Consider the following 26281-nt stretch of genomic DNA (forward strand, 5'->3'; position numbering starts at 1 on the left):
TTTATAATGCTATAACTTATTGAAAAGTTTATGGATCCACACAATTTTTTTATGAGAAATAATATTTTTTAATAAACCCTTTTTCATTTGACATACTTTATCTTTATCGAGATATTAATAAGGAACCAGCAGATCAAGTAGCTTTTGGAATAAAACACCAATTTTTTTTAAATTAAGCACTATCTAAAGATTTGCATCGAAGCGTTTATTTTTGATAGTGATTTTAATCACTGTCAGATATCATTATACTTGATCCAACTATACCACGTCACAACTGTGCCGCGACCCCCCTGTGCTGGGTTTTTTTTTTTTTTATTATTATTTTTGATGAAATTTTTTTTATATATTATAGAATAAGTAATTTTATAAAAGAAAAATTCTAAATACTAATGATTAATTGCAACTCTTTATAATAATGTAAATTAGGATGAAAAAATATAAACGGTTTTCCTGGAGAGTTACAAATTTTAAGATAAAATTACTACTGAAGTACAGTATCTTTTACTATACAGAAGAACAAAATCTTCCTAGTTAGGGAATCTACCTCAATTACTTCACTCCTTAATGTTTTTTTTCTTTTAAGTAGATTTACATACATTTTTGGGAAACAATAGCATTTGAAGGGTAGGGCCGAGCTTCTCTAGACCCACAGATTGTACCTGTTTTCCTAAATCAAATATTTGCTTAATAAAAGGAACATTTTTATTAGATTTCCAATTCATCATTAGTATGAGTTATTTCAACTGTAATAATTATTGTAAATATTTATTCTCTTGTTTTAAAATGCTCATAAGAAGAATAAATACATAATTTTATAAATGTAGGAAAATCAATAAATGATGATAACAAAAAATAATAGCATTAACAATAAATATGTAAATTCAAATTGTACATGACTAGGATCTCACAAAAAAACTGAAGTAAATTTGAACAAATTACAAGAATGCTTTTAAAATATTTAAAAACGCACACATATAATAGGGAAATTATCAATTTTTTAATAAGTTAAAGAAAACTCACCTCAGAATTAAGCTAACTGAATCAAAATATTTAAAAAAATGTAAGCTTCAATTTATCATTAAAAAAAGAACAATGAAATAATGACATAAGCCTTATTTACTTGAGACCAAAGATAAAAGTATTATACAAAACATAATAATTTAAATTTTCATGCTTTACAAAATTAAAATTAAACTTAAAACCATTGTCAATTACAATTAAAAATGTTTATAAAAGTAAATTAATAAATACCTTTCTAACTCGTTTTTTCATCAGTTTTTCGGCTGCATACACTCGGTCGCCCATTTCTAATCTTTTATTGTTCAGTTACAATTAAACAAGATAAACAATATATTTCAACAACAAATTGAACAACTTGCTGGGTCCAAATTAAACTTTCAAGTGATCACGAGAATATCAAAAGTATATGCCAAAATAGACTTAATAATTAATTAATTACCAAGCATTTTTAATAACAGCAATTTCATATTAAAAATCTAGAAAACACTAACAACATGTAAACACAACAAATATTTACGTCGGACGGTGGACGCACACGCACGCGAATCAAATGTGAAATATAGTGTGACCAACTGTAACCGGAAAGTCCTTTCCTGACCGTTTTATTATACAGGATTTGATGATGAGCAATATATTTTTTTAATTTTTGTTAAACTAGCAATTATTTATTTTAGCACAGATTAGTTTTAAGATAGCAAGTACGAAAATTATATGTTCACGAATCGCAACTTTCATTAAATGTGTTTTCAGGTCAATACCTAATAACGTAGTATATACGGGAAGTTTTACTAAAAATTATTTAAACATTGATAAAAGTATTTTGTATTTAGTATAGCAAAATAATTTAATTATTATAAAAAAGATCTTAAACATAAAATTATAAAACTGTTAACTCTTATTTGCGACTAATAACCAACTGTTGGAGGTTATAAAGTCCTAGCATAACTTAAAATGGTATCAAGGACAGAAGTTAAGAGCAGATGTATGACGTACTGTAGACTACAGAGGTTTAGCGTGCAAATGAATGCAGCTATGTTTTAGTAGATCCAACAAGACCCCTTTTAAGCTATCATTGTATTATTACAGGGCCGGTGTTAGATGTAGGTAGGCAGATGAAACAACCGCGGCATCGTCTTTTATGCTTAGTAAAGGTATCAAAACAACCTACTTCGAAGGGTACGTTCTACACGCATTACAATCATTGTTGCACCACAAGACGTTTTATATTGTTCTTTACAACTATCCCTCTCATGCAGAATACTTCAAAAAGAGGGATATAATTTTAACGACTTTCTTATAACGGTATGTAGAGAGAACGACATCACTTCGTGGCACGATAAAAGTATTGGTTGTTTTTCAAAATGCATATCAGTGATTGCAACAACCACCGAAACCGTTTTAGCAGGTTCTGTGTGAACATAGACAAAACGCAAGCTGCTCACGTGCTAAAACATCTGCTAACGCGTCTGTATATTTCTCATGTGTCCGTGTTTAATAAATGTAATTAAAATTATAATGATTTTGTATAAAACAAAACACAAATTAGAAGTGTTTTACTTTTTTTTGTTATAAGCAACCAGAAAAACGCGCAACAACTTAATTTTCTCCTCTATATATCTTATAATTATGTGAAGCTAATGAGGCAATATAGTCTTTTTCGTGAGATAAAAATTAAAATAATGGCCAAGCAGTCATAATTAGATAGGTCAAAAAAAAAAAATTTTAATTTATTTTCCCAAACTTTGCATGCTTTTCTATGCATTTTAAATCTCATTAAAAAAAATTCATATTTTAATGGAATAATTTTAAGAGAAGTAAAATCTTAATTCAAATAACTTAAGCTGAACTTGGAGTCTCACAACATTTTATTTTTAAATATTTTATCTAAAATTAATTAGTTAATTTTAACTTTTAACGAGAGTTTTGGTAAATTTTGGTTTTTTAACTTTTAGAGTTAATTTTAATTTCAATTAAGGTTTCAAATGCGATCTTATAATATTTTTGGGTTCTGTAATAATTTTGTCAATATGTACTAAAAATAATTTTGATATATATAAATATACATATATATGTGAACTAATTTACTAGATATAATATCAAGAATTATCAATGCAACTATTATCGAAAAAAAAATTAAGATTTCATTACCATTGCTGTTTATTATTTCATATTATTTATTATTACATTGAATGAACACCGATGAAAGTTATCATGGACATAATGAAATGTTTTAAAAATTGCATTCTTTTATCATTTTATCAATGCGTACGTATCAGGTTAAAGAATAAGGGGACATGCGCTAACAGAACGGGAAACTCCCAAAATTGATTGTTCTCGCCCCAGTTCTATAATTTTCCTCCAGGATATTACTTTTAATTTAACTAATGTTTTTCTAATAGGTAATACAGTTTCTAAAATTATATAAACATGCAAAAGTTATTTTTTTATCAACTCTTGAGGAGACGAAAATTTAAGAGTATGTAGAAAAACAATCAACACGAAATAAGATGTGGATAGATTAATAGTTAATTGGAAGTTTTAAAATACAGCTTAAACTATGAAAAAGGTATTGCAATTATTTTTTATTTAAAACTGTAATATTAGAAAAAAGTGTTATTGAATTTGAATAAATTAATTCTACATATAGCTATAAGTTTAATGTCGTTATAGTTCTTTTGAAGAGTCAAAAAATACTTTTAAAAATCACTAACAATGTCTTGATATTTTTTTACTCTATATTAAGTGAAATCTATACAACATAAAAAATTATGATATTTTAAAGAAATTAAAAAAAAGAAATTAATCTAAGTTCAAAATTTGTACTCCAATGGAAAAATAGTCATTGAATTTTATTTGATTGGATGGCTTATAAATCAACCGAGTAAATTATTAAATAAGTAAATTAACTTAAGACTTTAGATATGTGACATATTTGTTGTAGTCTATGGGGAGATTAACTTATCTTTAATATATTAAAGATGCCATCACTTAATAAAAAAAAAAAGCGTTTCGCTAATATGTATTTTGTTCTACTACGCTCATTTTAATAATATATCTTTAGTTTATATTGATGTTTGGTTACCCAATAATAATATATATAATGTTGTAAGGTAATATTATCCCTTTATTTTTGTTGCGACTAAGTAATGAAAACGACCATACCACTTCACATAAATACCACAAAACATATTAAAATAGATTTTTATTATTATTCATTATTTGAACTATCGACCACAAGCAATAAAATAAATTGTTTTATCGTCGGTATTTCGTTTTAGAATTATATTATTATACAATTGTATCATTTTTTTCTGTGTACTTCCTAAAATTGAATTCAATGTACTCTTTTTTTCAACTTAAATGTTCTATTTCTCATTCAATTTTTATTTTAATATTTAATAAATGTTACTTGATTTGTTCATCTTTTGGTATAAATGCAGCTTTGCTCAGAGTTGTTACGTTTTGAACACTGCTTGATTAAAACACCTATAGTATTAAAACTTCTACTCTCAAGTGATGATGACATGAAAAAAAAACCCAGCAGGATTATTAAAAATTATTATTTCTCATAAAAAAATTATGTTGATCCATACACTTTTCAATAAGTTATAGCATTATAAAGTTAAAAATAAAAAAATAAAATCGAGAATTTTCACACAAAAATAGCATTCGGTAGCCAATTTCACCCTGAAGACAAAATAAAGTACGAATTTTTTTTACCATAAAAAAGTATATTACATTAGCTTTAATTTAAGATATATATAAAAGTGTCAGACTTTCCGGAACATTTTCAAAAGTTAAGTTGAAAAAGTTAATTTTTTGTAAAAAAGTTGTCATTTTGAATCCCCCCTTTGGGTAGGTAAAAAGTCAGATTTATAAAAAAATTATACCAAATGATAGTTAAAGACATCATGCATCCATAAAAAAAGAATTATATTGATCCATACATCTTTCAAAAAGTTATAGCATTATAAAGTTAAAAATATAAAAAAGAATTTTTTTACAAAAATCGTATTTTTTTTATCCACTTTGATGTCTGTTTTACCATGAAGATAAAATAAAGTCCGAAATTTTTTTTTACCATAATAAAGTATATTACATTAGCTTTAATTTAAGATATATATAAAAGTGTCAGACCTTCCGGAACATTTTCAAAAGTTAAGTTGAAAAAGTTAATTTTTTGTAAAAAAGTTGTCATTTTGAATCCCCCCCTGTGGACAGTTAAAGGATCAGATTATAATGATCCATACATTTTTTAAAAAATTATAGCATTATATAGTTAAAAATATTTTTACCATGAAAACAAAATAAAGTCCAAAATTTTTTTTCCATAATAAAGTCCAACATTTTTTTTTACATAATAAGTATATTACTTTAGCTTTAATTTAAAAAGTTGAAAAAGTTAATTTCTTGTGAAAAAGTTGTCATTTTGAATCCGCTTTGTGAGCAGGTAAAGGGTTAGATTTATAAAATTTATAGTTAAATACCACATGTATTTATAAAAAAAAAATTAAATTCATTTGTTTATTTTTAAAAAAGTTATGGCAGTTTTAAGTAAAAAAAAATTTTAAATATTAGCGATTTTTAAATATGTAATTTTTTTGAAGATTTGCCTCATATGGGGAACGAGGGAAATTTTTTAATTTTTGAGGGTAATGTCTTCGACTAGATATAATTTGTGATATTTTGACGTATCGTTGAAAAAAATCGGTTCGGTGAAAGCTGAGAAAAATGCTGTTGTTATAGGAAGGAAATAAGGTTAACACCTAGGTGTGAGGCGCTGACGAAGTGCAAGACACAAGTACTTCAAAGAGAGAACGGGGTAGCCGAGTATGAGGTGCAATCGAAATGCAAGACACAAGTACTCTGAAATGTTGTGGAAGAAAGTAGATAGGTTAAAAAGGAAAAAACAAAGACTTTACATTAAGCAGTAAGCCGGACAGTGACAACCGAGTACTGAGACTGATGAATGACACAAGGCACTGAAGTCGACTAACCAAGATGGTCAGGTCTTTTGGGTTTTTATAATAATTTGGACTATTGTCAATTTAGCAATAAATGTTAATTCATCAGTTTCAGGAAGCGAATGTGTTGTCTGTATTTTATTATAATAAATTCTCACAATAATGGTAACGTGACACCATCACAATAATATGGGTTGATCTCCTCCAAAAATATTTTCTAGATCCACTTCATAAAAAGCAAAGGCCAAATTTGTAAACTTACGCCACTGTAGACTAATCTAATTTTACTAGATTTGTAAAAATATTAGTCTAATTTTTAGAAATATATGTTAATGTAATTCCCATTACGTTCAACATATTAGATATTCATATCCATATAACATCTTATAAAAATTTATCACATAGCACTTGATCGTGAATATTTTTGTAGTAACAATAGCAAAAAGTAAGAATATTTAAAATTTATTTTAAGAAAAGAAGCATGGTTTTATGTTTAAGGTTTTAATACGATAAGTTTGTATTTTATTATACCTATCATTGAGATTTTTATTAACGCTTATTAAATTTATTTTTCGTCTGTATCAAAAGTAAAATATTTTATAAGGCAAATGAATAAAGTTAAGCGAATTAATTTCAGTATAAAATTTATTTGAGTACTATAAAATCAATGTACTTATCAGATCACGTAAAAATACCATCTTCCTTGGGATCATCATTTATTATTGACTTTAACATTAAACATTTACTAGATATAATTTTTAATCAAATTTGTTAAAATAAGGTAAAAATAAATTGATTTTTTTTTTAATTTAGATAAAGACTCCTGTAATAGCAATGTTTTCGACGGATGATATTATGAGTGATGACGTGTTTGAAAGTGTAGAAGAAGCGGAAGAAAACACAAATAAACAGATACCTAATGTGATGAAACATAACAAAAATCTTTCATCTACAGGATATAGGGACTATAAACCAAAAACAAATCTTAGGAAGCCATCAGATCCATCTTTAAAAATTATTCACAAGGTAAATATGTCTTCTTCTTTTTTATTTTTTCTAGGCTTTATCCCAGCTACTTGGGGTCGACCTCCCTTACTTAATAATACTTAGCTAAAATACGGTTTCCATCATTATCTAAAATAGCCATTCCTTTAATTGTATAAAGAGTTGGTTCCTAAAAAAAAACTTATCTTATTCAGAATTTTAATTTTTTTTTGTTACATAATACATATTATAAATGGAATGAGCATATAATAGTAGTTCTTTGATTTTAAAATATAATATATGAATAAATACTAATTATAGTTTTTAAATTTAGTATGAAATTGTGAGGCCAGCTATGATGTATGGTTAATAGTGTTGGGCGGTTGATAAGAAAGTAGAGCAGAGAATAAGTGTAGCAGAGATGAGAATGCTTAGTTGGATGAGTGGAGTGACTAGAGAAGATAGGATAAGGAACGAGCATATAAGAGGAAGTATAGGTGTTGCGTCAATCGTGGATAAGATGACAGAAAATAGACTTAGATTGNGAGTATAGATGTAACGTCAATAGTGGATAAGATGAGAGAAAATAGACTTAGATGGTTTGGTCATGTTATGAGGAGAGAAGAATTGGAAGCTATAAGAACAGTTATAGCAATGAATGTTGAAGGAAGAAGAGGTAGAGGAAGACCAAAAAAGAGATGGAAGGATGCTAATGAATGCGATATGAGGACAGCTGATGTGAGCGTAGATGATGTTGGAGATCGTGTTAAGTGGAAGTTTAGGATAAGGATGGGCGATCCCAAGTAGTTGGGATTAAGGCGAGGAAGAAGAAGAAAAATACCTATTATAAATATGCTTTAATTTTTGAAATTACTTAAAGAGAATTTTTTAATCTATTTAAATGGAGTAATTTTGGGTAACCAATTATTCAGAATTTATATATACATTAACAAATTTATAGAAAATAAGTAGAAATTCAAATTACTTCTATCAACCAATAAGATCTTTATCTTCTTTTTCCTTGGCTTTATCCCAACTACTTGGGGTCGACCACCCTTATTCTAAACTTCCCCTTGACACAACTCTCACATCACCCATCCTCATATCACATTAAAAACTCCTTCCATCACTTTTTTTGTCTTCCTCTACCTCTTCTCCCTTCAACAATTTCCATAACTCTTCTTACAGTTTCAGATTCCTCTCTCCTCATAACATAATCAAACCATCTAAGTCTATTTTCTCACGTGTTATCCACGACTGACGGTGTATACCTTTACTTACTCTTATATATTCGTTCCTTGTCCTATCTTCTTCAGTCACTCCACTTGTCCATCTAAGCATTTTCATTTCTGCTACACTAATTTACTGCTCTATTCTCTTGCCAACCGCTCAATACTTTGAACTATACATTATAGCTGATCTTACTATGTATAGACACAATTTGAACAAAATGTTAGGTGCTCTAACTTAATTTCTCCCCTTATAAAAATATTTCTGTATAAATTTACATGTAATTTGCATGCAACTTTTTTTTTTTTTAATGTGGGATTGCAACAGAATTAGGAGGGCTATATCCCTCTATACCCCTAGATTACGCCTACACAGCTTTATCATAGACACTATTCAAACATTTAGATTACTATTTTCTTACTATGTATAGTTTGCTGGGAGTGTATCATCAAAGTAATTAATTTTATTTTTATTGTGGAGAAACTTGGGTCGTCTTTATGCATAGGCAAGTAAAATAACTCCTCAGGGCGAAATTTTCAATTTTCCAGTCATTTCATTCAAAATATATGAAAAACAAAAAAAATTGATCAAAAATATGAAAAGTGGCTTTACCTAAAATTAAAATTTATATTACAGTTTGGTGATTTTCCAGCATTATAACCATCTCCTACATATCTTTACATCAATAAAATAAGAACAAACAATTGATTATATACTAATTTTTTTATTTTATTTAATTACCGTTTTATATATTTTAGTTTTAAAGGTTATAACATTTTACTGTTTTAAATATTGGTCAGTAATCAATAACTTTTTTACGTATTTTATAAAAATATAAAATTTTACGATATGTGAAAACTAATTTAAGTTCACAGACTGAACTGTTAGCACATTTCTTTCTTAAAATAATAAACGGAGTTAGGGAAAAATATTGATAGCCTTACAATAATATTCCTCCACCTAAAAATATTTTGATAATATGTATAAAATTGTCTGTATTTTTGGAGGAATTAAGCTCCCAAACTTCTACTATGCTCTAAAACTATAGTTGCACTTTTTACTCAACTTAAATTTGCAAGTGCAATTAGGATGACTTGAAAGGCTTAGGACTCCGAAAGTCAATAAAAATAATGTATATTGTGATATAGTCTTTGTGGAGTCTATTGACTTTATTAATGATAACTTTTATTCATATTTTATAATTATAAAATTATATTTACAGACAATTTTACTTGGTGACAGTGGAGTAGGAAAAACTTCACTGTTAGTTCGTTTTGATACTGGACAATTTCAAACTGGAAATTTTTCTGCCACTGTTGGCATAGGTTTTACGGTATGTATTTTAAAATTTTTTATAAGCAGTTATACTTAAGTATACTGATTTTTATAACATGTCATAATTTTGTTTTACAATAAAAATAATAACTGAATTAATTGATGTTATGAAGCAATAGTTCAACAAAATCAGAGTGATATTAAAAACTTACTGTCTACCCATTCTTCATCAAATTTATTAATTACAGTAATTATTATATAAAATTACTTTTCAAAATTTAAGAGAAAATACAGTTTATACATCGTATTAATTTGTGTAAAGTATATATATTAAATATAAGTTCAATGGAATTTTCTACAAAAAAATTATTTGAACGACTCTAAAATTTTTTTTGAAAAACAACGAATAGATAATTTTTATTTTGAAAATATTTAATGTAGTACTTCGTTATAACTTTAAAAGTTTAACACATTTTCAAACTACTTACATATAGACATTATAAAATACAAAGGATTTCTTGTGACACATCATTATCAGTAGCTCAACATGGTAACTATGGATACGCCCGGGAAAATGCCAGGCACCTGCCGACGCAGCGTTACGCTTCCGTCGGATGCAAAAACGCATACACACGATATACTTTGTGTATTACTGTAGTGATCAGGAATGGAGGTGAGGTTTGGAAGATATTATAAATGCCACAAGTGTTATGCTACACAATAACGACGCGCGTGTCGCTGAACAAGTGAACCTTGTCGTGAATCACGATCGATCATATTTTTACTGAATGTGTTTTTATTATTTATTTATTTTTACTTAAAAAAATGTGAATTAAACATTAGTGTAGTGTTAAAGTTAAAATTACAAATAGACTTCAGACTGTTATTGAAATGTCTTCGGAACGAATATTCGAGCGAAAAATTGTATCAAAACGAAGGACGTCTGTAAAGCCAAATCAAGCCATACAAATACCCGAAACATCGTCGATAGACAGTAAAGTGTTTTATAGTGTCAGTGATTTTGTATCTTCAACTCCTTGTTCTAAAACCAGTGGCAATAGTATTTGCAATAAAAATATTTGCCATCAAAATAAGAGAACACAGTTTCATCAACTTCATCCTGACAATAATTGTGATTGGTTTTTTAAGGTAAGGATAAAGTCCGTAGTGTAAACAGAATATATTAGTGACATTAATATTGATTGAATCATAAGTTCTAATCTTAAACCATATCCAAATAGTTTTCATATAATATAATTTGATATAAAATAGAATACAAAATTTTGTTTATAATCGAGACATAAAAATAATTTACATTATTTATTTTTTACTTCAAGTTTTTAAAAAAATAAAAAGAATAACTATAACTCACACAATATCTTAAAAAATATAAAATAAAATTTTTGTTTTTTGGAAGTCAATAGTATCTTACGTTCTATAATTTCAAAATTTTATCAACTTAAGTTTATTAGCCAATTTAAAAACTAGAAAAAGTGCTATTTTATAAAATTACTGATCGTTAACAGCTTATGGTTCTGTATTTTAGAAATTATCTAACATGCATACTTACTATAATGATTGTAGGTGTAACATGGTTCTGTTTATTTTTATTTCTAGGCATTAATGAACCATACTACTCCTTCCCCCTTATCGACCTATTATCTTCTTAGACAGAACCTTTTTTAGTTTGTACGTTGCATAAGTGTAAGGTAAAAGATTTAATCACCCAGTTTACAATTCAGCCCCTTCAAAAAAAAAAAAAATTGAACAAAATTCTATTAATTTGTTATACAAAAATTATTTTTTAGAGTAGGAAAAATGAATTTAGCCCCTCAAAAAATTATGGTAAGTTGATTAAATATAAATGTTTCCACTTAAAAAAGTAATTTTGATAAAATTTTAAGTTGGAAAGAGGGAGATAGGATTAAATTGTTTTCTGAAATTATAAAACGTTGTTAATGGTATCAAAAAGTTCTGAAAAAAAAAAAATTTTTATTATATTTTATACTTTTAAAGATATTGCATGTGACATATATAAACAATCACTCCGTATTCTTCAAGAAAAGTTTATTACATTTTATTGTAACAAATAAAATGAATTTTTTGTGGAATAACTTCAATTATTTGAAATACACATACACTACAAATATTTAACATTATTTATAAATATTAAATGTGTAAGAATTTCAAATAATAATATACAAGTTAGAATATAATGATGTTTTGAAAAAACATGATACAATTTTCAGATGTTCAATGTACACCTGTACATACATAATATATAGAATGATTGCAGACGCACTCAATATTTCTTAAAATGTCAAAGCGTCTTTTTTAATTAAAATGTCAAAAAGATAAGGCTCTTTTTTTACACTATAATTGTGTACTTACTAAAATGCAGATGTTTTTTTATGATGTAATGTTAGATAAATACTTTTATTTTTTAATAATATTTTAAACCATTCATGTCTAAAAATGTGTCTCATGAAAAGAAACAGAAAACTAAAGACTGATTTTTTTTAGTGGTATATAATATTTTATCTATTGAAAAATGTATATACAGTTATACATTATACACTATTACATTATTTTGAATGAGGCAATGGAACGCTTATAAAAATAAGTCCTATATTTTCTTTTACAAATGAGAAGAAAACAGGAGACAATAAAATTTGATACATTCATACGAGAATATAATTTAAATTACTTTAAGTAAACTTAATTATGTTTAGGTTATGGTTCTTGGTGATTCAGGTGTTGGGAAGACTTGTTTATTAGTTCGTTTCAGAGATGACATGTTTTTAAGCGGAAATTATATTTCCACAGTCGGTGTCGACTTCAGGGTGAGAATAACTATCTAGTGATCAATGAACAAATATTGATACATAGATTTTTTAATATAATTGTGAAATGTGTAATATGAATTATGAATAACACACCAAATTTTATTATCTTATAATTTATTACGTATGTTATATTAGAAAAAAAATTGTAATATTGTTTTTAACTCGTTACTAAAATTGTAAACAAATACTTTTACACTTGTCCTAAATATTGAAAATTGAGTTTAATAAATTAATCTACTAAATTTGTACACAATATTTGAAATGTAACTAATAGAAATTGAGTATAATCAAAATTGGTAGACATGATGTATTATAAACAAGTAGACAGTAATATTTAAACAAGTGTCGCAACATGTGTATTATTAACTCGCATTTATACCTAGTAAAATAATTAAAAAATAACTACTACAATTATTTACTAAATTATTTTTGCAATAACATTGATGGCGAAAACCTTATAAAAATGATTATGACTAAATTCTAGTTATCAAAAAGTGTAACTACTATTACGAAAAATCATGAACTCAAGATCAACCTTGAAAATTATCAGATTATAATTAAAATAATTTAAGTCAATATTAATTTTTTTATTTTTATTTCAACACCGCATTATCACATTTTTTGAGTACAACTTTTTTTTATGTAAAAAATTAATCTTAAAAAATTAATCAAAAGATGTATAGTTGCAATTTCTATAATATACACCTCGTTTTATAAATTAGGTACCATAAGTATTATTGACCAATTAAACTCTAAAAGTAATTATGATTTCTCTATTTGTATGTAAATTAAGTACATTTGTAACACAATAATTAAAATGTTTATACGAAGAACGCAATATGTTTATTACTATGCTAATTTCCTAGTTGGATAGTACATTAACTTTAATTTTAACCGTTGGCGCTATTAGAAAAACTGATCTTGTTCAGATAAAAATAAAATAATATTATAGCAAAACACTTATTATTTACTAATATAAGAATTTGTACACTTTTTTTATACACACCTCTTTTATTTAATTACATTAAATTACATTAAAGTTCAATTATTGAATTTTAGTTTTTAATAAATATTTTTCTTAAATAAAAAACAAATTTATGCGTAATAATTCTTTTAACACTATCCACTCAAATTCTCTTCAAATAATAAGTATTTTGAACATTTTTTATTTTTTTATTTTTGTTAGTTACATATGTATTTACATTTATCTGTTATAAAATAATTTTTATGTCCATCCTTTATAACTTATTGGTGTATCAACTTTATTTTTATAAATGTTAACATACATATTTAATTAACTTAAAAAGTAAAAAGTTATCTAATTAAGAAAATGATTGGTCGGTAACAACTTTTGGACCAGTATTTCGGAAGTTATTCTTATTTTTATACATAGATTGAACGAGGAGTACGACTCTGAAATGATAAAAATAGCAACACCCATATCTTGCCCCTAGTCATTACTCTTAACTATATCATTTTCTATTTTATAAGAGAGTTTAATATCTATGTTACTATTTATAAAAATTAATTTGATACCCCAATAAGATATAATGAAAGGATATAAAAATTATTTTATAACAGATAAATGAAAGTACTTATATAACTAACAAAGTTTACATAAGACTTATTATGTGAAGAGAAATTAACTGGTGATTAAAATAATCACCTTGTATTAATTAAAACTTCTTAAAAATATGTTTAAATTACTATTTGTATACAAATTAACTACGACTCACATTTAAGGAGACTAACAAATCAGCTATTTATCAGTATTTAATTAAATTATGATTCCTTATTGAAATATAATTGATATCAATTTTATTATAATTTTTAAATAGTTTTTTAATTTAATTTTTAATTTATAATATGACACATTTTTTCAGAATAAAGTTATATCTGTGGAAGACTCAAAAGTGAAATTGCAAATTTGGGATACAGCAGGTCAGGAACGATTTAGAAGCGTCACACATGCATACTATAGAGATGCTCATGGTATTCAAAAAATATTTTAAGTCCCTCGTCAATTATCTGTACAAATAAATTTGAATAGCATTTTACAAATTTAAAAAAAATAGAATTTTCTAATTTAAGATTATTTAAATTATTTAATACAATTCGCAAATAATTTAACAAGTTATAATTTAAAAAACTTTTTTGTAAACCATAAAGACATGGAGGATATGTTAATAGTCAATACTTTTTATAATCATCGTAAAATCCTTCCTCCTTCTAAATTAATACAACAAACAATTTTTTGACTAAAATTGTTACTTTTAGAAAAATTTTGAAAAAAAAAACAAATTCATCAAAAATAATATTTCTCATAATATTATGAATAAATAAGAAAACTTAAGAAAGCTTCTTTACATTACTGCTTTATCTCCATTTTAAAATTAAATTTATTTGTGGGGAATACAAATGTTATCATAGGGATTGAAATCCTCACAGTCCCCATAAAAATTACGCTAAAGAAGGTATACATAGAAGAAATGACTCAAAAAATTAACAATTCACTAACATTGGTTACAAGATGACTATAAAACAAAGTATCATGCTATCGAAAATTAATAAATCAAAGAAATGTTTCTAAATCCGCGTCTGTAGCATTATTAATTTGAAACGAATTTTTGCCCATTAATTTAATGTTGATAATTATGTAATTTATTTTCACAGTTCTACATGAATCTTGAAAAATATTTCTGTTTATAGCTCTTTTACTTCTATACGATGTTACGAATAGAACAAGCTTTGATAATATAAGAGCCTGGCTAAGTGAAATTCGAGATTACGCGAATGACCAAGTGGTTATAATGTTAATAGGTATAATTCCTAAAATTTATATTGTTATTTTAGTTTTTATAATTAAACATCAGCTTATAAAATGTTTGATCAGGTAATAAAGCAGACTGTAGCACCAGTGATAGAATAATTAAAAAAGAAGAAGGTGAGAAATTAGCACAAGAATATTCAGTCACATTTATGGAGACATCTGCGAAATCTGGGTTAAATGTTGACGTAGCATTCATGGCTGTTGCTAGGTATTTTTTAAAACAGATAAGAAATAAATTTCAGTTATAGCTTTTAATGAAAAACGGTTTTCATTAATTATTTATGATTTTCCCATGATCATTAACAATTAACAAATAACTACAATAAATTATTAAATAAATTTTTTCTCGAGAATTTGTAATGTTTGCTTTGTTAATAATCTAAAATGATAAAATAAATATAATAATTAAATGATTTTTAACGTAATTACATTGACAAAAATAAATAAATAAATTAATTTAGTTTATTATAAAAATGTATTCTATATATTTATAAATAATCACAAGATATACTTACACTAGATAGTCGGCTCACGTGGGCTCAGCACATTAAAAATAAACGCTCGTTGTTAAATAGCCGTCTGCGGTTACTCAAATCATTAATCACAAACAATAAATTTTCAAACTTTAATGTTAAACTTTTAATTTATAAATCCCTTTTAAAACCCATATGGACTTACGGCCTTCAGTTATGGGGAAATGCTAAAAAATCCAATACCAATAAAATTCAATGCTTTCAGAATATTGTCTTAAGAAAACTAATCAATGCACCTCCTTATATCTCTAATTATACACTTCATAACGATCTCAACTTAAAAACAGTTCATGAAGAAGCCATTTCCTACTATAAAAGATTCCACAGTAAATTACTCTCCCACTCAAATCCCCTAATAAAAAACCTCTCAACCTTGTCCATACCTGGAGACCCACCCAGACGTTTAAAACGTAAGTGGTGCCGTGATCTTCTTTCTACCAATATCAATTAATAATAATATAATTAAGTCATTGGAAATATAAAATAAAAATTCTAAGAAAATAAAAAATTAAAAAAATCATGGGAAGTATCACTAATGAGTGGTTTCTTCCATCAAAATGTATTCATGTAAATTTTTTTTTGTTACTTTTATCATATATGCTTATTGTGCTCATTGTACAGATTGTATATTTCTAATAAAAAAAAAAAAAAAAATATACGCTAATTAATCGATGGGTATATTTTTATACCTCCGTACACTCTATCGTGTAACCAATTGCATGAATATCACTGTATTTGCTTATAGTTATACAATTTACAGATGTAAGTAAAAAAGAGTTGATTGAAATAATTCCGAACAGACAAAAAATTATTACATTGTGAAGATAAGTTTTATTTTCACTGGACATTTTTTTTCTTCAGTGCCGTAACAAAAAAAAAAATATGACGGTGGGAAGGGGGGAAAAATGATTTTTTCCAACTGTATAATTTTTTTTTTAATTGTGTGATCAGGGCATGATTAAAACCAATACAAGGGTCTGTGTGTGATATTTTTTAAGTTTTTTTGTAGCAATCCTACAAAACAAAAAATTGTTGACAAAATGATGAAATATTGTCCAATAGAATGAGATCAACCATTTCTCAGGTACAGTTATTATTTTCTTGATAATAATATGATGATTATTAATTAAAGAGGCGCGAGTTATACCCCTCTGAGGAACAGCTCTAAAACTATGTATTAGTCAAGTGTATCTATTAAAATGTAAACAACCTAATTTTTGGTTTATTTAATTGTGAAATTGCATTGAAATGACTCTGGACCAACTTTGTAGCTGGGAATTTTTCCTAACAAACTACAATTTTCTTGTATTTTTGTTTTTATTGGCTTTTTTTTCAGAGAATTATTATTCAAAAAAACTGGAGTAGAAGTTAATAAAGGATCGTTCAACGTTCAAGATTATGTAAGAGAACAAACAAAAACAAATTGTCCATCATGCTCTCCTGCGTAGTAAATAAAATTGAAACCTTAAGTTCTATCTCGACATCATATATTTTGAGAGCTACTAAGTATTGGTTAAATATTATTCTTGTAAATTAAAAAAATCTACTAATTATATTATTTACATCTATATACGGAATGCTTATATGTGAAAATATTTTTTATGTTAATTTTGTTTACTAACAAATAAAATTCTTAAGGAATATCCTTTAATTGTAATTGGGGGGTGTAAATCCAATAAGAACATCAAATTCTTGTATTATAGTAATTTAAAACTAAATACTTTTTATTATTATCTATAACAAACAAGAATCTAAAACTTATCAAATCACTGTTCATAATAAGATGGATATGTTTTATCAGATTAATTATTATTTAATAAATGGCTAATTAATATGAAAGCCAGCAAAATTCTTGTTTTTCAGTTCTCTTAGACTTATTTTCAAAGTTTTAATAAAAACGAATAATAATCTAATAGTTTATATTTTTCAAATACATACAAAATTAACTTTTTAATGTATTAATTATTGATATTGAAAGGTTCAGTAAAATAACCTGGTGTTGTAGGCATTTCTATGATTAAAATATTAACTTATCTAGCGCACGGACAAGTCCAGTGATAAAACCAATATAATAAAAAAATAATATTGTTTATCAGAAAACATAGAAAAGTGAATTTCTAAAAAAGGTGAAGATTTTTAGTTATTGTACTGAACCCTTAAATTGCAACACACGTTATACATTTACTCCCCTGAGTTATAACTCTAAAAAACATCTTAACAAAGCGTTTTATATAAAAGTTTTAAACATAAATGTTGATACAAGTAAACAAATATTAAAAGTCGTGAACATTTTTCTAATAATATGTGTTTAATTTTAGTGTATAAATTTAAGACTATACCAAAGTAGATATTTTTAATTATTATATTTTAGTTTTTATTTGTAAAAAATGTTTTTAAAGAAATCAATTATTTATGTTTGATTTTGATTTATGATGAAACTTTTGTTATACGTTATTATTATATTATATTATATATATAAATTATTGTTATACACTTTTTTTTTTTAGCTTCTATGCGAAGCTGAGAAAGTATTAATTTTACTATGATGTTTTTACTTTTTATTATTATTCTTTTTTTGTGTCTGTTACCACTTATTCTCAGCTCTTACTGGATCGATTATGGTGAACATTACGTCAAAAAATCACAAATTATTTCTAGTCAAAGAGAGTACCCTCAACAATTGAAAAGAATTCCCTCGTTCTCCGTAAATGGGGGAAATCCCCAATAAAATTACAACTTTAAAAATCGTAGTATAGTATTATAAATATTAAACTTATAATACTTTAAATATTTACCTATCATTTGGTATACTTTTTTTTGAAAATCTGACTCTTTACCTGACCATAAGGGGTTATCAAAATGATAACTTTTCCACAAAAAATTAACTTTTGAAAATATTCTGGAAATACTGACATGTATATATCTTAAGTTAAAACATATATAATATACTTTAATGAAAAAAAAAAATTCGTAATTTATTTTGTATTCGTGATGAAAATGACTGCCGTATTCAAAAATATGATATTTTTGTGTTCAAATTCTTGGTTTTGTATTTTATTTTATTTTATAATAACTTACAAGGGGAGCACAATGATTTTAAAATATATTACATGAATCTTGCTTAAATTGCCATTTTTATCCACCGAAGAAATGTAACGTATGATTGAATTGATAGTTCGAACCCTAATTACTATTGGATTATTTTGAATTATTTCTTGATTCATTTTGAGTTAGAAATAATTTTAAACTTATTTGATTTTTATCTCATTTAGATTCAATAAATATCAACAACCCTATCATTGTAGTCTCCCCTCGTGAGAAAAAATTATTTATTCATATTAAAATTATTTTAATGTGGTTTGTTATTGTGGCTGTCATTTATTTTTTCAGCACTCACTTGACCTATATTTTTTAACGATGCGTCAAAAAATCACAACTAGTCTCTAGTTAAAGATATTATCCTAAAAATTACAAAAAAAAATTCCTTTTATCAAAGTTGTTCAACCAGCTTTCTCCATACAAACAATTCAAATTATTAATTTCTAATATTTTTAAATATTGCCAAATTAGGTTTGAAATGGTAATAAGTTTCAACTAGAAATGATTACTTTGATTTCTATTTAAGTGATCTATTACGGTAAAAATTATTAATGTATTAAATAATGAGCAATTCATTAAAAAGTTATTCGATAAAAAATACCTACTTCTTTTTTTTTATTGTTCACATTCTAACTTAAAATACTTATCGAATTCATTGGTCGAGTAAATAGGTGAAGAGTTAATGCTAAAATTTAGAATATTATGTATGTTGTAAAAAAAATTTGACTAAACAATACTAGTTTTTAATACGCTTTTATTAGTTTCACATGTATGTTGTATGTTGTATGTTGTTNTTACTTTTGGAATTATTATTTTTAATTGTATTTGAATGGGATGCTCAACTTAGAATTATTATTTGTGTGCCATGGTAAAAATAGAGTCTCGCTGAACATTACCCCGCTCCTCACTTTTAGCTAAGGAGCGACGCTGAGAAGGTATTAATTTTACTATGATGTGTTTTTTTAAAATTTTTTTTTGTGTTTGTGAACGCTGAGTCTCAGCTCTCGCTGGATCGATTTTGATGAACAATACGTCAAAAGATCAAAAATCGTATCTAGTCGAAGACATTACCCTCAAAAATTGAAAAAATTTCCCTCGTTCCCCGTAAATGGGGGAAACATCCAAAAAAATTACAAATTTAAAAATCGCTAATTTTCGAAATTTTTTAAATTTTTTTAACTTAAAATTGCCATAACTTTTTCAAAAATGAACATATCAATATAATTTTTTTTTTATAGATGCTTGATGTCTTTACCCATCATTTGGTATATATTTTTTATAAATTTAACCCTTTACCAGGGTTAAAGGGTTAAAGCATAATGGCTTTATCTAGCCCTTTACCTGTCCACAGGGGGAATTTAAAATGACAACTTATTCACCAAAAATTAACTTTTGAAAAAGTTCCGGAAATACTGAAGTACAAGTAATTTTTCAAAATACTAATTCCACCTTTTTTTGATGTCAACATCACTCGAGAGTACCTTATTATCAACACTTTTTATACACCTTATATAATGATAATCTTTAGTCTTTTTCTCTCTTACTTTTGCAAATCTATAGATTTCTTTCTAGCCTTCCTTTGTTCTTAGCCTATCATACCTCTTAAACTTCGCCTTACTTATTGCACACTTGGCTTCTTTGCACAAGCGTTTATACTCCATTCAGTCTTTTCTCTTTTTGCTCTTCTGCCATACTTTGAATTGCTTTTTCTTACTTTCTATGATTTTTTTAACGTCCTCGTCCCACCACCAGGTTTCATTGTTTCCTAGCATTCTACTCCTACAATCTCTTTTGCAGTATTCTTTACACAACTAGCAAATCTATTCCACACATCATTTATGTCTCCCTCGACATTCCACACTGTCCTCTCTTTTACTGTCTTGACAAACTCTTTTTCATTTTCCCTTTCAAAAAATTATTTAAATTATTTAATATCAATTTCATACTAAATTTAATTACTATAGTTATTATTTATTCATATATTATAATTATAAATCAAATAACAGATCGGGATAAAATTAAGGGAATAAGAGTTATTGTTGCTTTTGAAATAATCTACCAATTTCTTAAAATTAAACCCTATCTACAGATTTGCATCGAAGCATGTCTTAAGATAGTGATTCTAATCACTGTCAGATATCATCTATACATGTCCCAACTATGCCACTTCCATACTGTGCCGCGACACCACTGTGCTACCGTTTTTTTTTATTTTTAAATGTTAATATCTTAAAGAGCATGTTACAGAACTAGTAATGGACCAGATAGTTTTATTTAGATTGTTTTCCATCTAATAGTAAAAAATAATAGGTTTTTATTTAACTTTCGAAAGTTAACCCCAAAATTTATCTAAAGAAACAATTTTTCTTTGCAACAAATTTGATATTTTTATTATAGTTTTTAAAAATTAATTTTTATCTGACATTTTCATGAAAAAATAATTATTTATCGAAATAATGGAGTGGTAGTGTTATTAACAAATCACTTGTATAACTTTTATTATCCCCAAAAAAATAAAATGGTAAACCTGTATTTGTAAGAGTAGATTGTTATGAACCACAACAACCGAACTCTGAGATATTATCGTTATCTACCATACATTTTTTCATGCTTCAAGTTAACAAGATTGGTCTTTAAAATTAATCGGTGTTTTGGATTTATTAAACTGTATATTATAGTTTTGTATATTTATAATTATCATGTGATTATATGTTCATAATATTACAATATTCTAATACTCATGTTTTTTAACAATAGATATCATAATTAAATCAGTATCATCAATTGAAATTATCATTTTTAGTAGAATTGATTGTTTAAAATCCTAAGACATTTTCACATAAATAATTTTTTGTTTTTTTCTTTCAATTTTTTTATTTAGTTGTCAATATTTATGAAATTAACTAATAAATAATAAATTTCAAATCTATATCACTCGACACTGTAATTAAATTAACAGGGCAAAATGACTAATAAATTAAAAAACTAATTATTCTCTCTCGAAAATTACAAAACCTAAAACACTAAGAAATTCTGATCGTATTGCAATTTGTACATTTATGATGGATAACTCGCAAATAAATTTGCACAGTGAAAATTTTGATCTGTGTAGGATATGTTTATTGGAACCAGAATCAAATAGAAAAATTAAATTTTTAAACATATTTATGATATCAAACAATGATAATGGATTAAACCAGCATATGTTTGAATTGTTGGGTGTTAAAGTAAAGTAAAATTACTTCTAAAAATTATTTAGTGTATTTGTATAAATTTGATTTCAGGTGGAAAAAGATGATATCAAACCCAAGATTATATGTGAAAATTGCCATAAATCATTGCTTAGTTGGGTTGAAATGAAAAAAAAAGCTACTGAGTCACAAATAGTGATAAATTATATTGCCAAAAAGGTTTGATATCAATCAAATAAATATTTATAAAAGTTGAATACATCAATAAAGGATGTATAAATTATTTGTGTATCATAATTGAATATATTATTATAGGTATAAAATAACTATCGATAGTAATAACATGTTAGAATATTAAATAATAAAATATATATATTACCTCTAGAATAACATCCCAATTTGATTGTATGACATTCATCCTAGTTTTTAACATTTTATTGGTGAAAATAACTGTATGATAAAAATTATGTTATTTATATTTGAAAGCGAAATTTAATGTCCCCTTTTAGGTAGTTTCTTAAAGTATAATTTAAGTTTTTAATAGAAATGTATATGTTTAATTAGTTTAAAATTAAGAAAATGACTTGATGACAATAACTTTTAAACTATTATTTTAAAAGATATAGACTAGTAATTTTCTTAGTTAAATAATTTTTTTATTTTTTAAACCACTTAAACATATATGTATCAATTAAAACAATTTAAATTAATACTCACAAAGGGAAACAAACACTTTTTTTTTCAAAATTATAGAACATAGAATACTATTAACTTCTAAAAAAAAATATATTATTTTTTTTATATTTTTAATGATTTTGCTTAAGGCATAGTTAATTATCTTGTCTATTTATTAGGTTTATTTTTAACTATTACTTCTGTAGTAATTAAAATGCAGTAATTTTTTTTGTATTTTTGAACTTATGAAGTCATAAAAGTAATAAAGAGACTTTTATCTTAATATTGTACTTGATAGAAAATGATTATTATATATTGAATAATTTCCCAATGTTTATAAGATATAATTTAAAAATTACCATAGTGTTTATTAAAGCACACTTTAATTCATTGTTGTTTTGAATTTTTTTTTATGTTTTTTTTTAATTTTATTCGAGTAATCTTAATTATTTTTTTAGTTTACAAATAATTCATCCAAAAAGTGTGTTGTTAATTCAAGTGAACCAGATTCATCGTTTGAATTTGGAAATAACATCAATCCTCATGCGTCATCATTTAATAAAAAAATATGCACAAAAAATGAAATATCTAATATCAAAATAAATTCGTCACAAAGTTATGAAAATCCCATTCTACCATCAAAGAGATCATTATCAACATCTAGTGAAAATGATGATATTTATGAAAATCCTATGAGTGAAATAACTGAGACAAATGATATAATTTGTATATCAGATAGTGAAGAATCAGTTGATGTTGAAAATATCTCTCAAAATATTAAATCAAATGAGGAGTCACATTATTGTTCAATTTGTAAAAAACAACAATATAATCATGATTGTTCACAGTTCAATAAAGAGTTCTCTACCTGTTTAGTACCTAACTGTAATATAATATTCAGAGCAGTTAGAGATTTTTTTCCTCATTACAGGCAACACATTGGTATGTCTCCTGGATCCATTTTATGTCGTCAGTGTTACAAAGAAAATAAAAAATCTAGTAGAGATGACAATGGTGAACATATTCACAGTGATATGACCAACTTATTTAAATGCTACACTTGTAATATTTCATTTAATTCAATGTTAGATATTGCTCAACACAAGCTTACACAGCATAATAGCCGTATTATCAATTCTTCAGGTAATTACTTATGTTATTATTGTGAAAAATCTTCTCCAGATTTGGCTAAAATTAATGATCACATTAAATATTGCAAAAACAATCAGTTAGTTAAAAACCAACAAAATAAGCCTGAAACATATTCTATTCCTAAAATAGATCCAATTTCTAAATCTACTAACAGAATTACTATAAAAAAGAATGATGTTGATTTGAAAAAAGAGAGGCTTAAAACTACTACTACTACTGCTGCTATTCCTTGTAAGCTCCCTGTACGAACTGCTGATCAGGTTCTGTTTACGTGTTTAAAACCATCATGTAATATTATTTCTCAAAATTTTCAAAATTTTAAAACACATTGCCGCGATCATTTAAATATAGGAAATAATGTTATGTGCTGGCAGTGTGTTTCCGATTTTCCTGATGTTACTGCTCTTCGTAATCATCAAACTCAAGGGAATTGCCAAAAACCTGGGATGTTTGAATGTTTTGAATGTTCTACCAAATATGACGATATTCAAGGATTAAGTGTACATAAATTGATTGTTCATGAATGCACTATTGTATCAAAGAATAGAAAAACAATGATTTGTCCGTTTTGTAAGACTGAGCATAACATTAATGTATTTAGAAACCATTTAACTACATGTCAAAATAAACAGAAGAAAAAAGTAATATCTAATCAAACAAAGACTAAACTAATTGAAAAAAGGACAAATTTTAAATGTAAGTATTGTAAAAAAATATGTCAAACACAAGCTGCTTTAGTTAATCACTTGAAAAAACATGAAAGATTAAAAACAATTAATTCTTTAAGTATTAAGTCAAATTGTGATTCAACTATTTCAAATAATAAATCAGTTACTTCTAGCATTGATGTTACAGAGACGACAAATTTTCCAGAAAAAATAATCGATTCTTCTAGAAAAATTTCAGCTAATAATAAAAATAAACTAGTTAATATTGAAATGTTTCCTTTTATAAATAATTTATATTTTTGTATTAAATGTCCTAAGAAATTTGTATCACAAGCTGGATTAACTGAACATTGGATTCATTGTTCTAATGTTGGGATAAAAAGAGCTAAGCCTATTAAAAATAAATATCCTCTTAATTATTATTGCACTAAGTGTAAAGAATATTATTCATGCTTAGAATTTGGTCAACATTGGAAAATTAAACATGGTAAAAAACTTGTTTCTAACAAGTATAAACGTTACTCATGTAGATATTGTCCTAGTCAGTTTAAGTATAAAATTGCTTTAGCTATGCACAAAGAACATGAACATAATGAAGAAAGTATTTCTAACATTACAGAAAAAAAAACTGTTGATTGTGTGGTAATGCTTCCTATTATATCCCAAACTACATCTTTGGCTGCCAACAATATTGAAAATACGATGCTTGTTGATCAATCAGATTCTGATTCACTAGTTGATGAAAAAGAAGTTAATGTAGATACTACTTTTCATAAAGATCACATTAATGAAAAACAAGAAAATGCAGTTAAAGATCCAATCATTAATGAAAAATGTAATATAACTCACTTAAAAGATAATATTGATAAAGATGGTGAGCTATTTGTTAATCATGAATCATGTAATAATGCAATAACAACTCAGCCAGATCAATTATTTGATGGAAACAGTTTGGTTGAAGAAGTTATAGTTGACGATACTGAGATGGATGAATCCAGCTTAAATGAAGTAATAATACATTCACAACATGATGAAATATTACTGGATAATATACATGATGTAGTAGATAATATTGAAAATCAAAATGAAGAAGAATCATCTTATAAGGAAATTTGTAACCAGGGTGACTTAGTTAATGATAACAATTTAGTGGTTGAAGTTGATCAAAGTGAAATGTCTGTAGAAGTTTAGCTAATAAGTATAAATTAAATTTATATATATTTGAACCTGAATCTTTAAATTTTAGAAAAAAAATTCATCTAAAACCATATGTACAAAAAAATATAGTAGAAATATTATTTCTATTTGTTTAAATAACTTTTTGTCAATATTATGGTACTGTATGATCAATTATTCATTACTTAAATTAATAGCACAGCATTCACTCTTTATGAATATTGTTACATTTATAATTCATGAAAGGTTTTATTTTTATTTCATAATTGTTTCCAAAACCTATGTATACCATCTAAAATGTTTTTTATCCACTTTTTTTTTTTTTTAAATATTGTGTATTGAAATTTTTAATAGCCCTTAAACAAATAAATATAATTTAGACTTAAGAATTTATTTAGATGTATTTATTATTATTTTATACTAAGACTTATAAACGTGTAATAAGTATGTTGAAGTTTTAAGTGTAATTTAATTTATCTGTTTTATTCATATATATTATTAATATACTTTGTAAAGTATTTGAAATTAATTTTTTATATGTTTCTTTTGCATATTTAAAATAGTTATTTTGTAAAATAAATCGAGACAACTGTATTAGGAGTTTAATTCAAAAATGAATCAAATTATTTTCTATTCCA

At 25.7% G+C, this 26281-nt stretch overlaps 4 protein-coding genes across 8 annotated transcripts in view; 3 read left to right on the forward strand and 1 right to left on the reverse strand.

Annotated features, from left to right (window-relative positions):
* Positions 1–1320, reverse strand: part of LOC126901779 (polycomb group protein Pc) — a 7625-nt gene extending 6305 nt beyond the window's left edge. The window contains exon 1 of the mRNA XM_050678525.1: positions 1252–1320. Coding sequence (XP_050534482.1) covers positions 1252–1305 — 54 coding nt within the window. The 5' untranslated portion in view covers positions 1306–1320. The remainder of the gene's footprint in view (positions 1–1251) is intronic.
* Positions 1321–3253: 1933 nt separating this feature from the next.
* LOC126901777 (ras-related protein Rab-37) lies at positions 3254–18171 on the forward strand. 5 transcript variants are annotated; one of them, XR_007703114.1, is made up of 8 exons: positions 3254–3586; positions 6798–7010; positions 9421–9531; positions 12206–12316; positions 14203–14311; positions 15029–15139; positions 15213–16766; positions 17019–17128. XR_007703114.1 is itself a non-coding variant. In XM_050678523.1 (8 exons), the coding sequence occupies exons 1-8, from the start codon at positions 3578–3580 to the stop codon at positions 16638–16640; spliced, it is 816 nt and encodes a 271-aa protein (XP_050534480.1). In that variant the 5' UTR covers positions 3255–3577; the 3' UTR covers positions 16641–18171. The 5 variants fall into 5 exon arrangements, 4 of the variants coding, with proteins under 4 accessions (XP_050534480.1, XP_050534478.1, XP_050534481.1 ...); XM_050678523.1 differs by having other exon boundaries at positions 3255–3586; positions 15213–15357; positions 16634–18171; XM_050678521.1 differs by having other exon boundaries at positions 3269–3586; positions 15213–15357; positions 17019–18171.
* LOC126901782 (uncharacterized) lies at positions 7169–7840 on the forward strand. Its single transcript, XM_050678531.1, has 2 exons — positions 7169–7465; positions 7522–7840. The coding sequence occupies exons 1-2, from the start codon at positions 7390–7392 to the stop codon at positions 7773–7775; spliced, it is 330 nt and encodes a 109-aa protein (XP_050534488.1). The 5' UTR covers positions 7169–7389; the 3' UTR covers positions 7776–7840.
* A 3265-nt stretch (positions 18172–21436) lies between the features above and the next one.
* On the forward strand, positions 21437–26281 carry LOC126901919 (zinc finger protein 91-like). Its single transcript, XM_050678852.1, has 3 exons — positions 21437–22008; positions 22066–22191; positions 23106–26281. Exons 1-3 carry the CDS (start codon positions 21841–21843, stop codon positions 25656–25658), a joined length of 2847 nt encoding a protein of 948 aa, XP_050534809.1. The 5' UTR covers positions 21437–21840; the 3' UTR covers positions 25659–26281.

The sequence above is a fragment of the Daktulosphaira vitifoliae genome, unplaced genomic scaffold (genome assembly GCF_025091365.1).
Source record: "Daktulosphaira vitifoliae isolate Bord-2020 unplaced genomic scaffold, ASM2509136v1 Scaffold_3, whole genome shotgun sequence".
In the NCBI taxonomy this organism is placed as follows: Eukaryota; Metazoa; Arthropoda; class Insecta; order Hemiptera; family Phylloxeridae; genus Daktulosphaira; species Daktulosphaira vitifoliae.

What these genes read in the sequence shown, in the direction of transcription:
- LOC126901782 (XM_050678531.1), top strand. Translation starts at nt 7,390, where the DNA reads ATGAGAATGCTTAGTTGGATGAGTGGAGTGACTAGAGAAGATAGGATA.
- LOC126901919 (XM_050678852.1), top strand. Translation starts at nt 21,841, where the DNA reads ATGATGGATAACTCGCAAATAAATTTGCACAGTGAAAATTTTGATCTG. An exon ending in TTGAATTGTTGGGTGTTAAA is followed by an intron (nt 22,009 to 22,065) that starts GTAAAGTAAAAT and finishes ATTTGATTTCAG; the next exon opens with GTGGAAAAAGATGATATCAA. An exon ending in TAAATTATATTGCCAAAAAG is followed by an intron (nt 22,192 to 23,105) that starts GTTTGATATCAA and finishes TTATTTTTTTAG; the next exon opens with TTTACAAATAATTCATCCAA.
- LOC126901777 (XM_050678521.1), top strand. An exon ending in ATACTATAGAGATGCTCATG is followed by an intron (nt 14,312 to 15,028) that starts GTATTCAAAAAA and finishes TTCTGTTTATAG; the next exon opens with CTCTTTTACTTCTATACGAT. An exon ending in AGTGGTTATAATGTTAATAG is followed by an intron (nt 15,140 to 15,212) that starts GTATAATTCCTA and finishes ATGTTTGATCAG; the next exon opens with GTAATAAAGCAGACTGTAGC.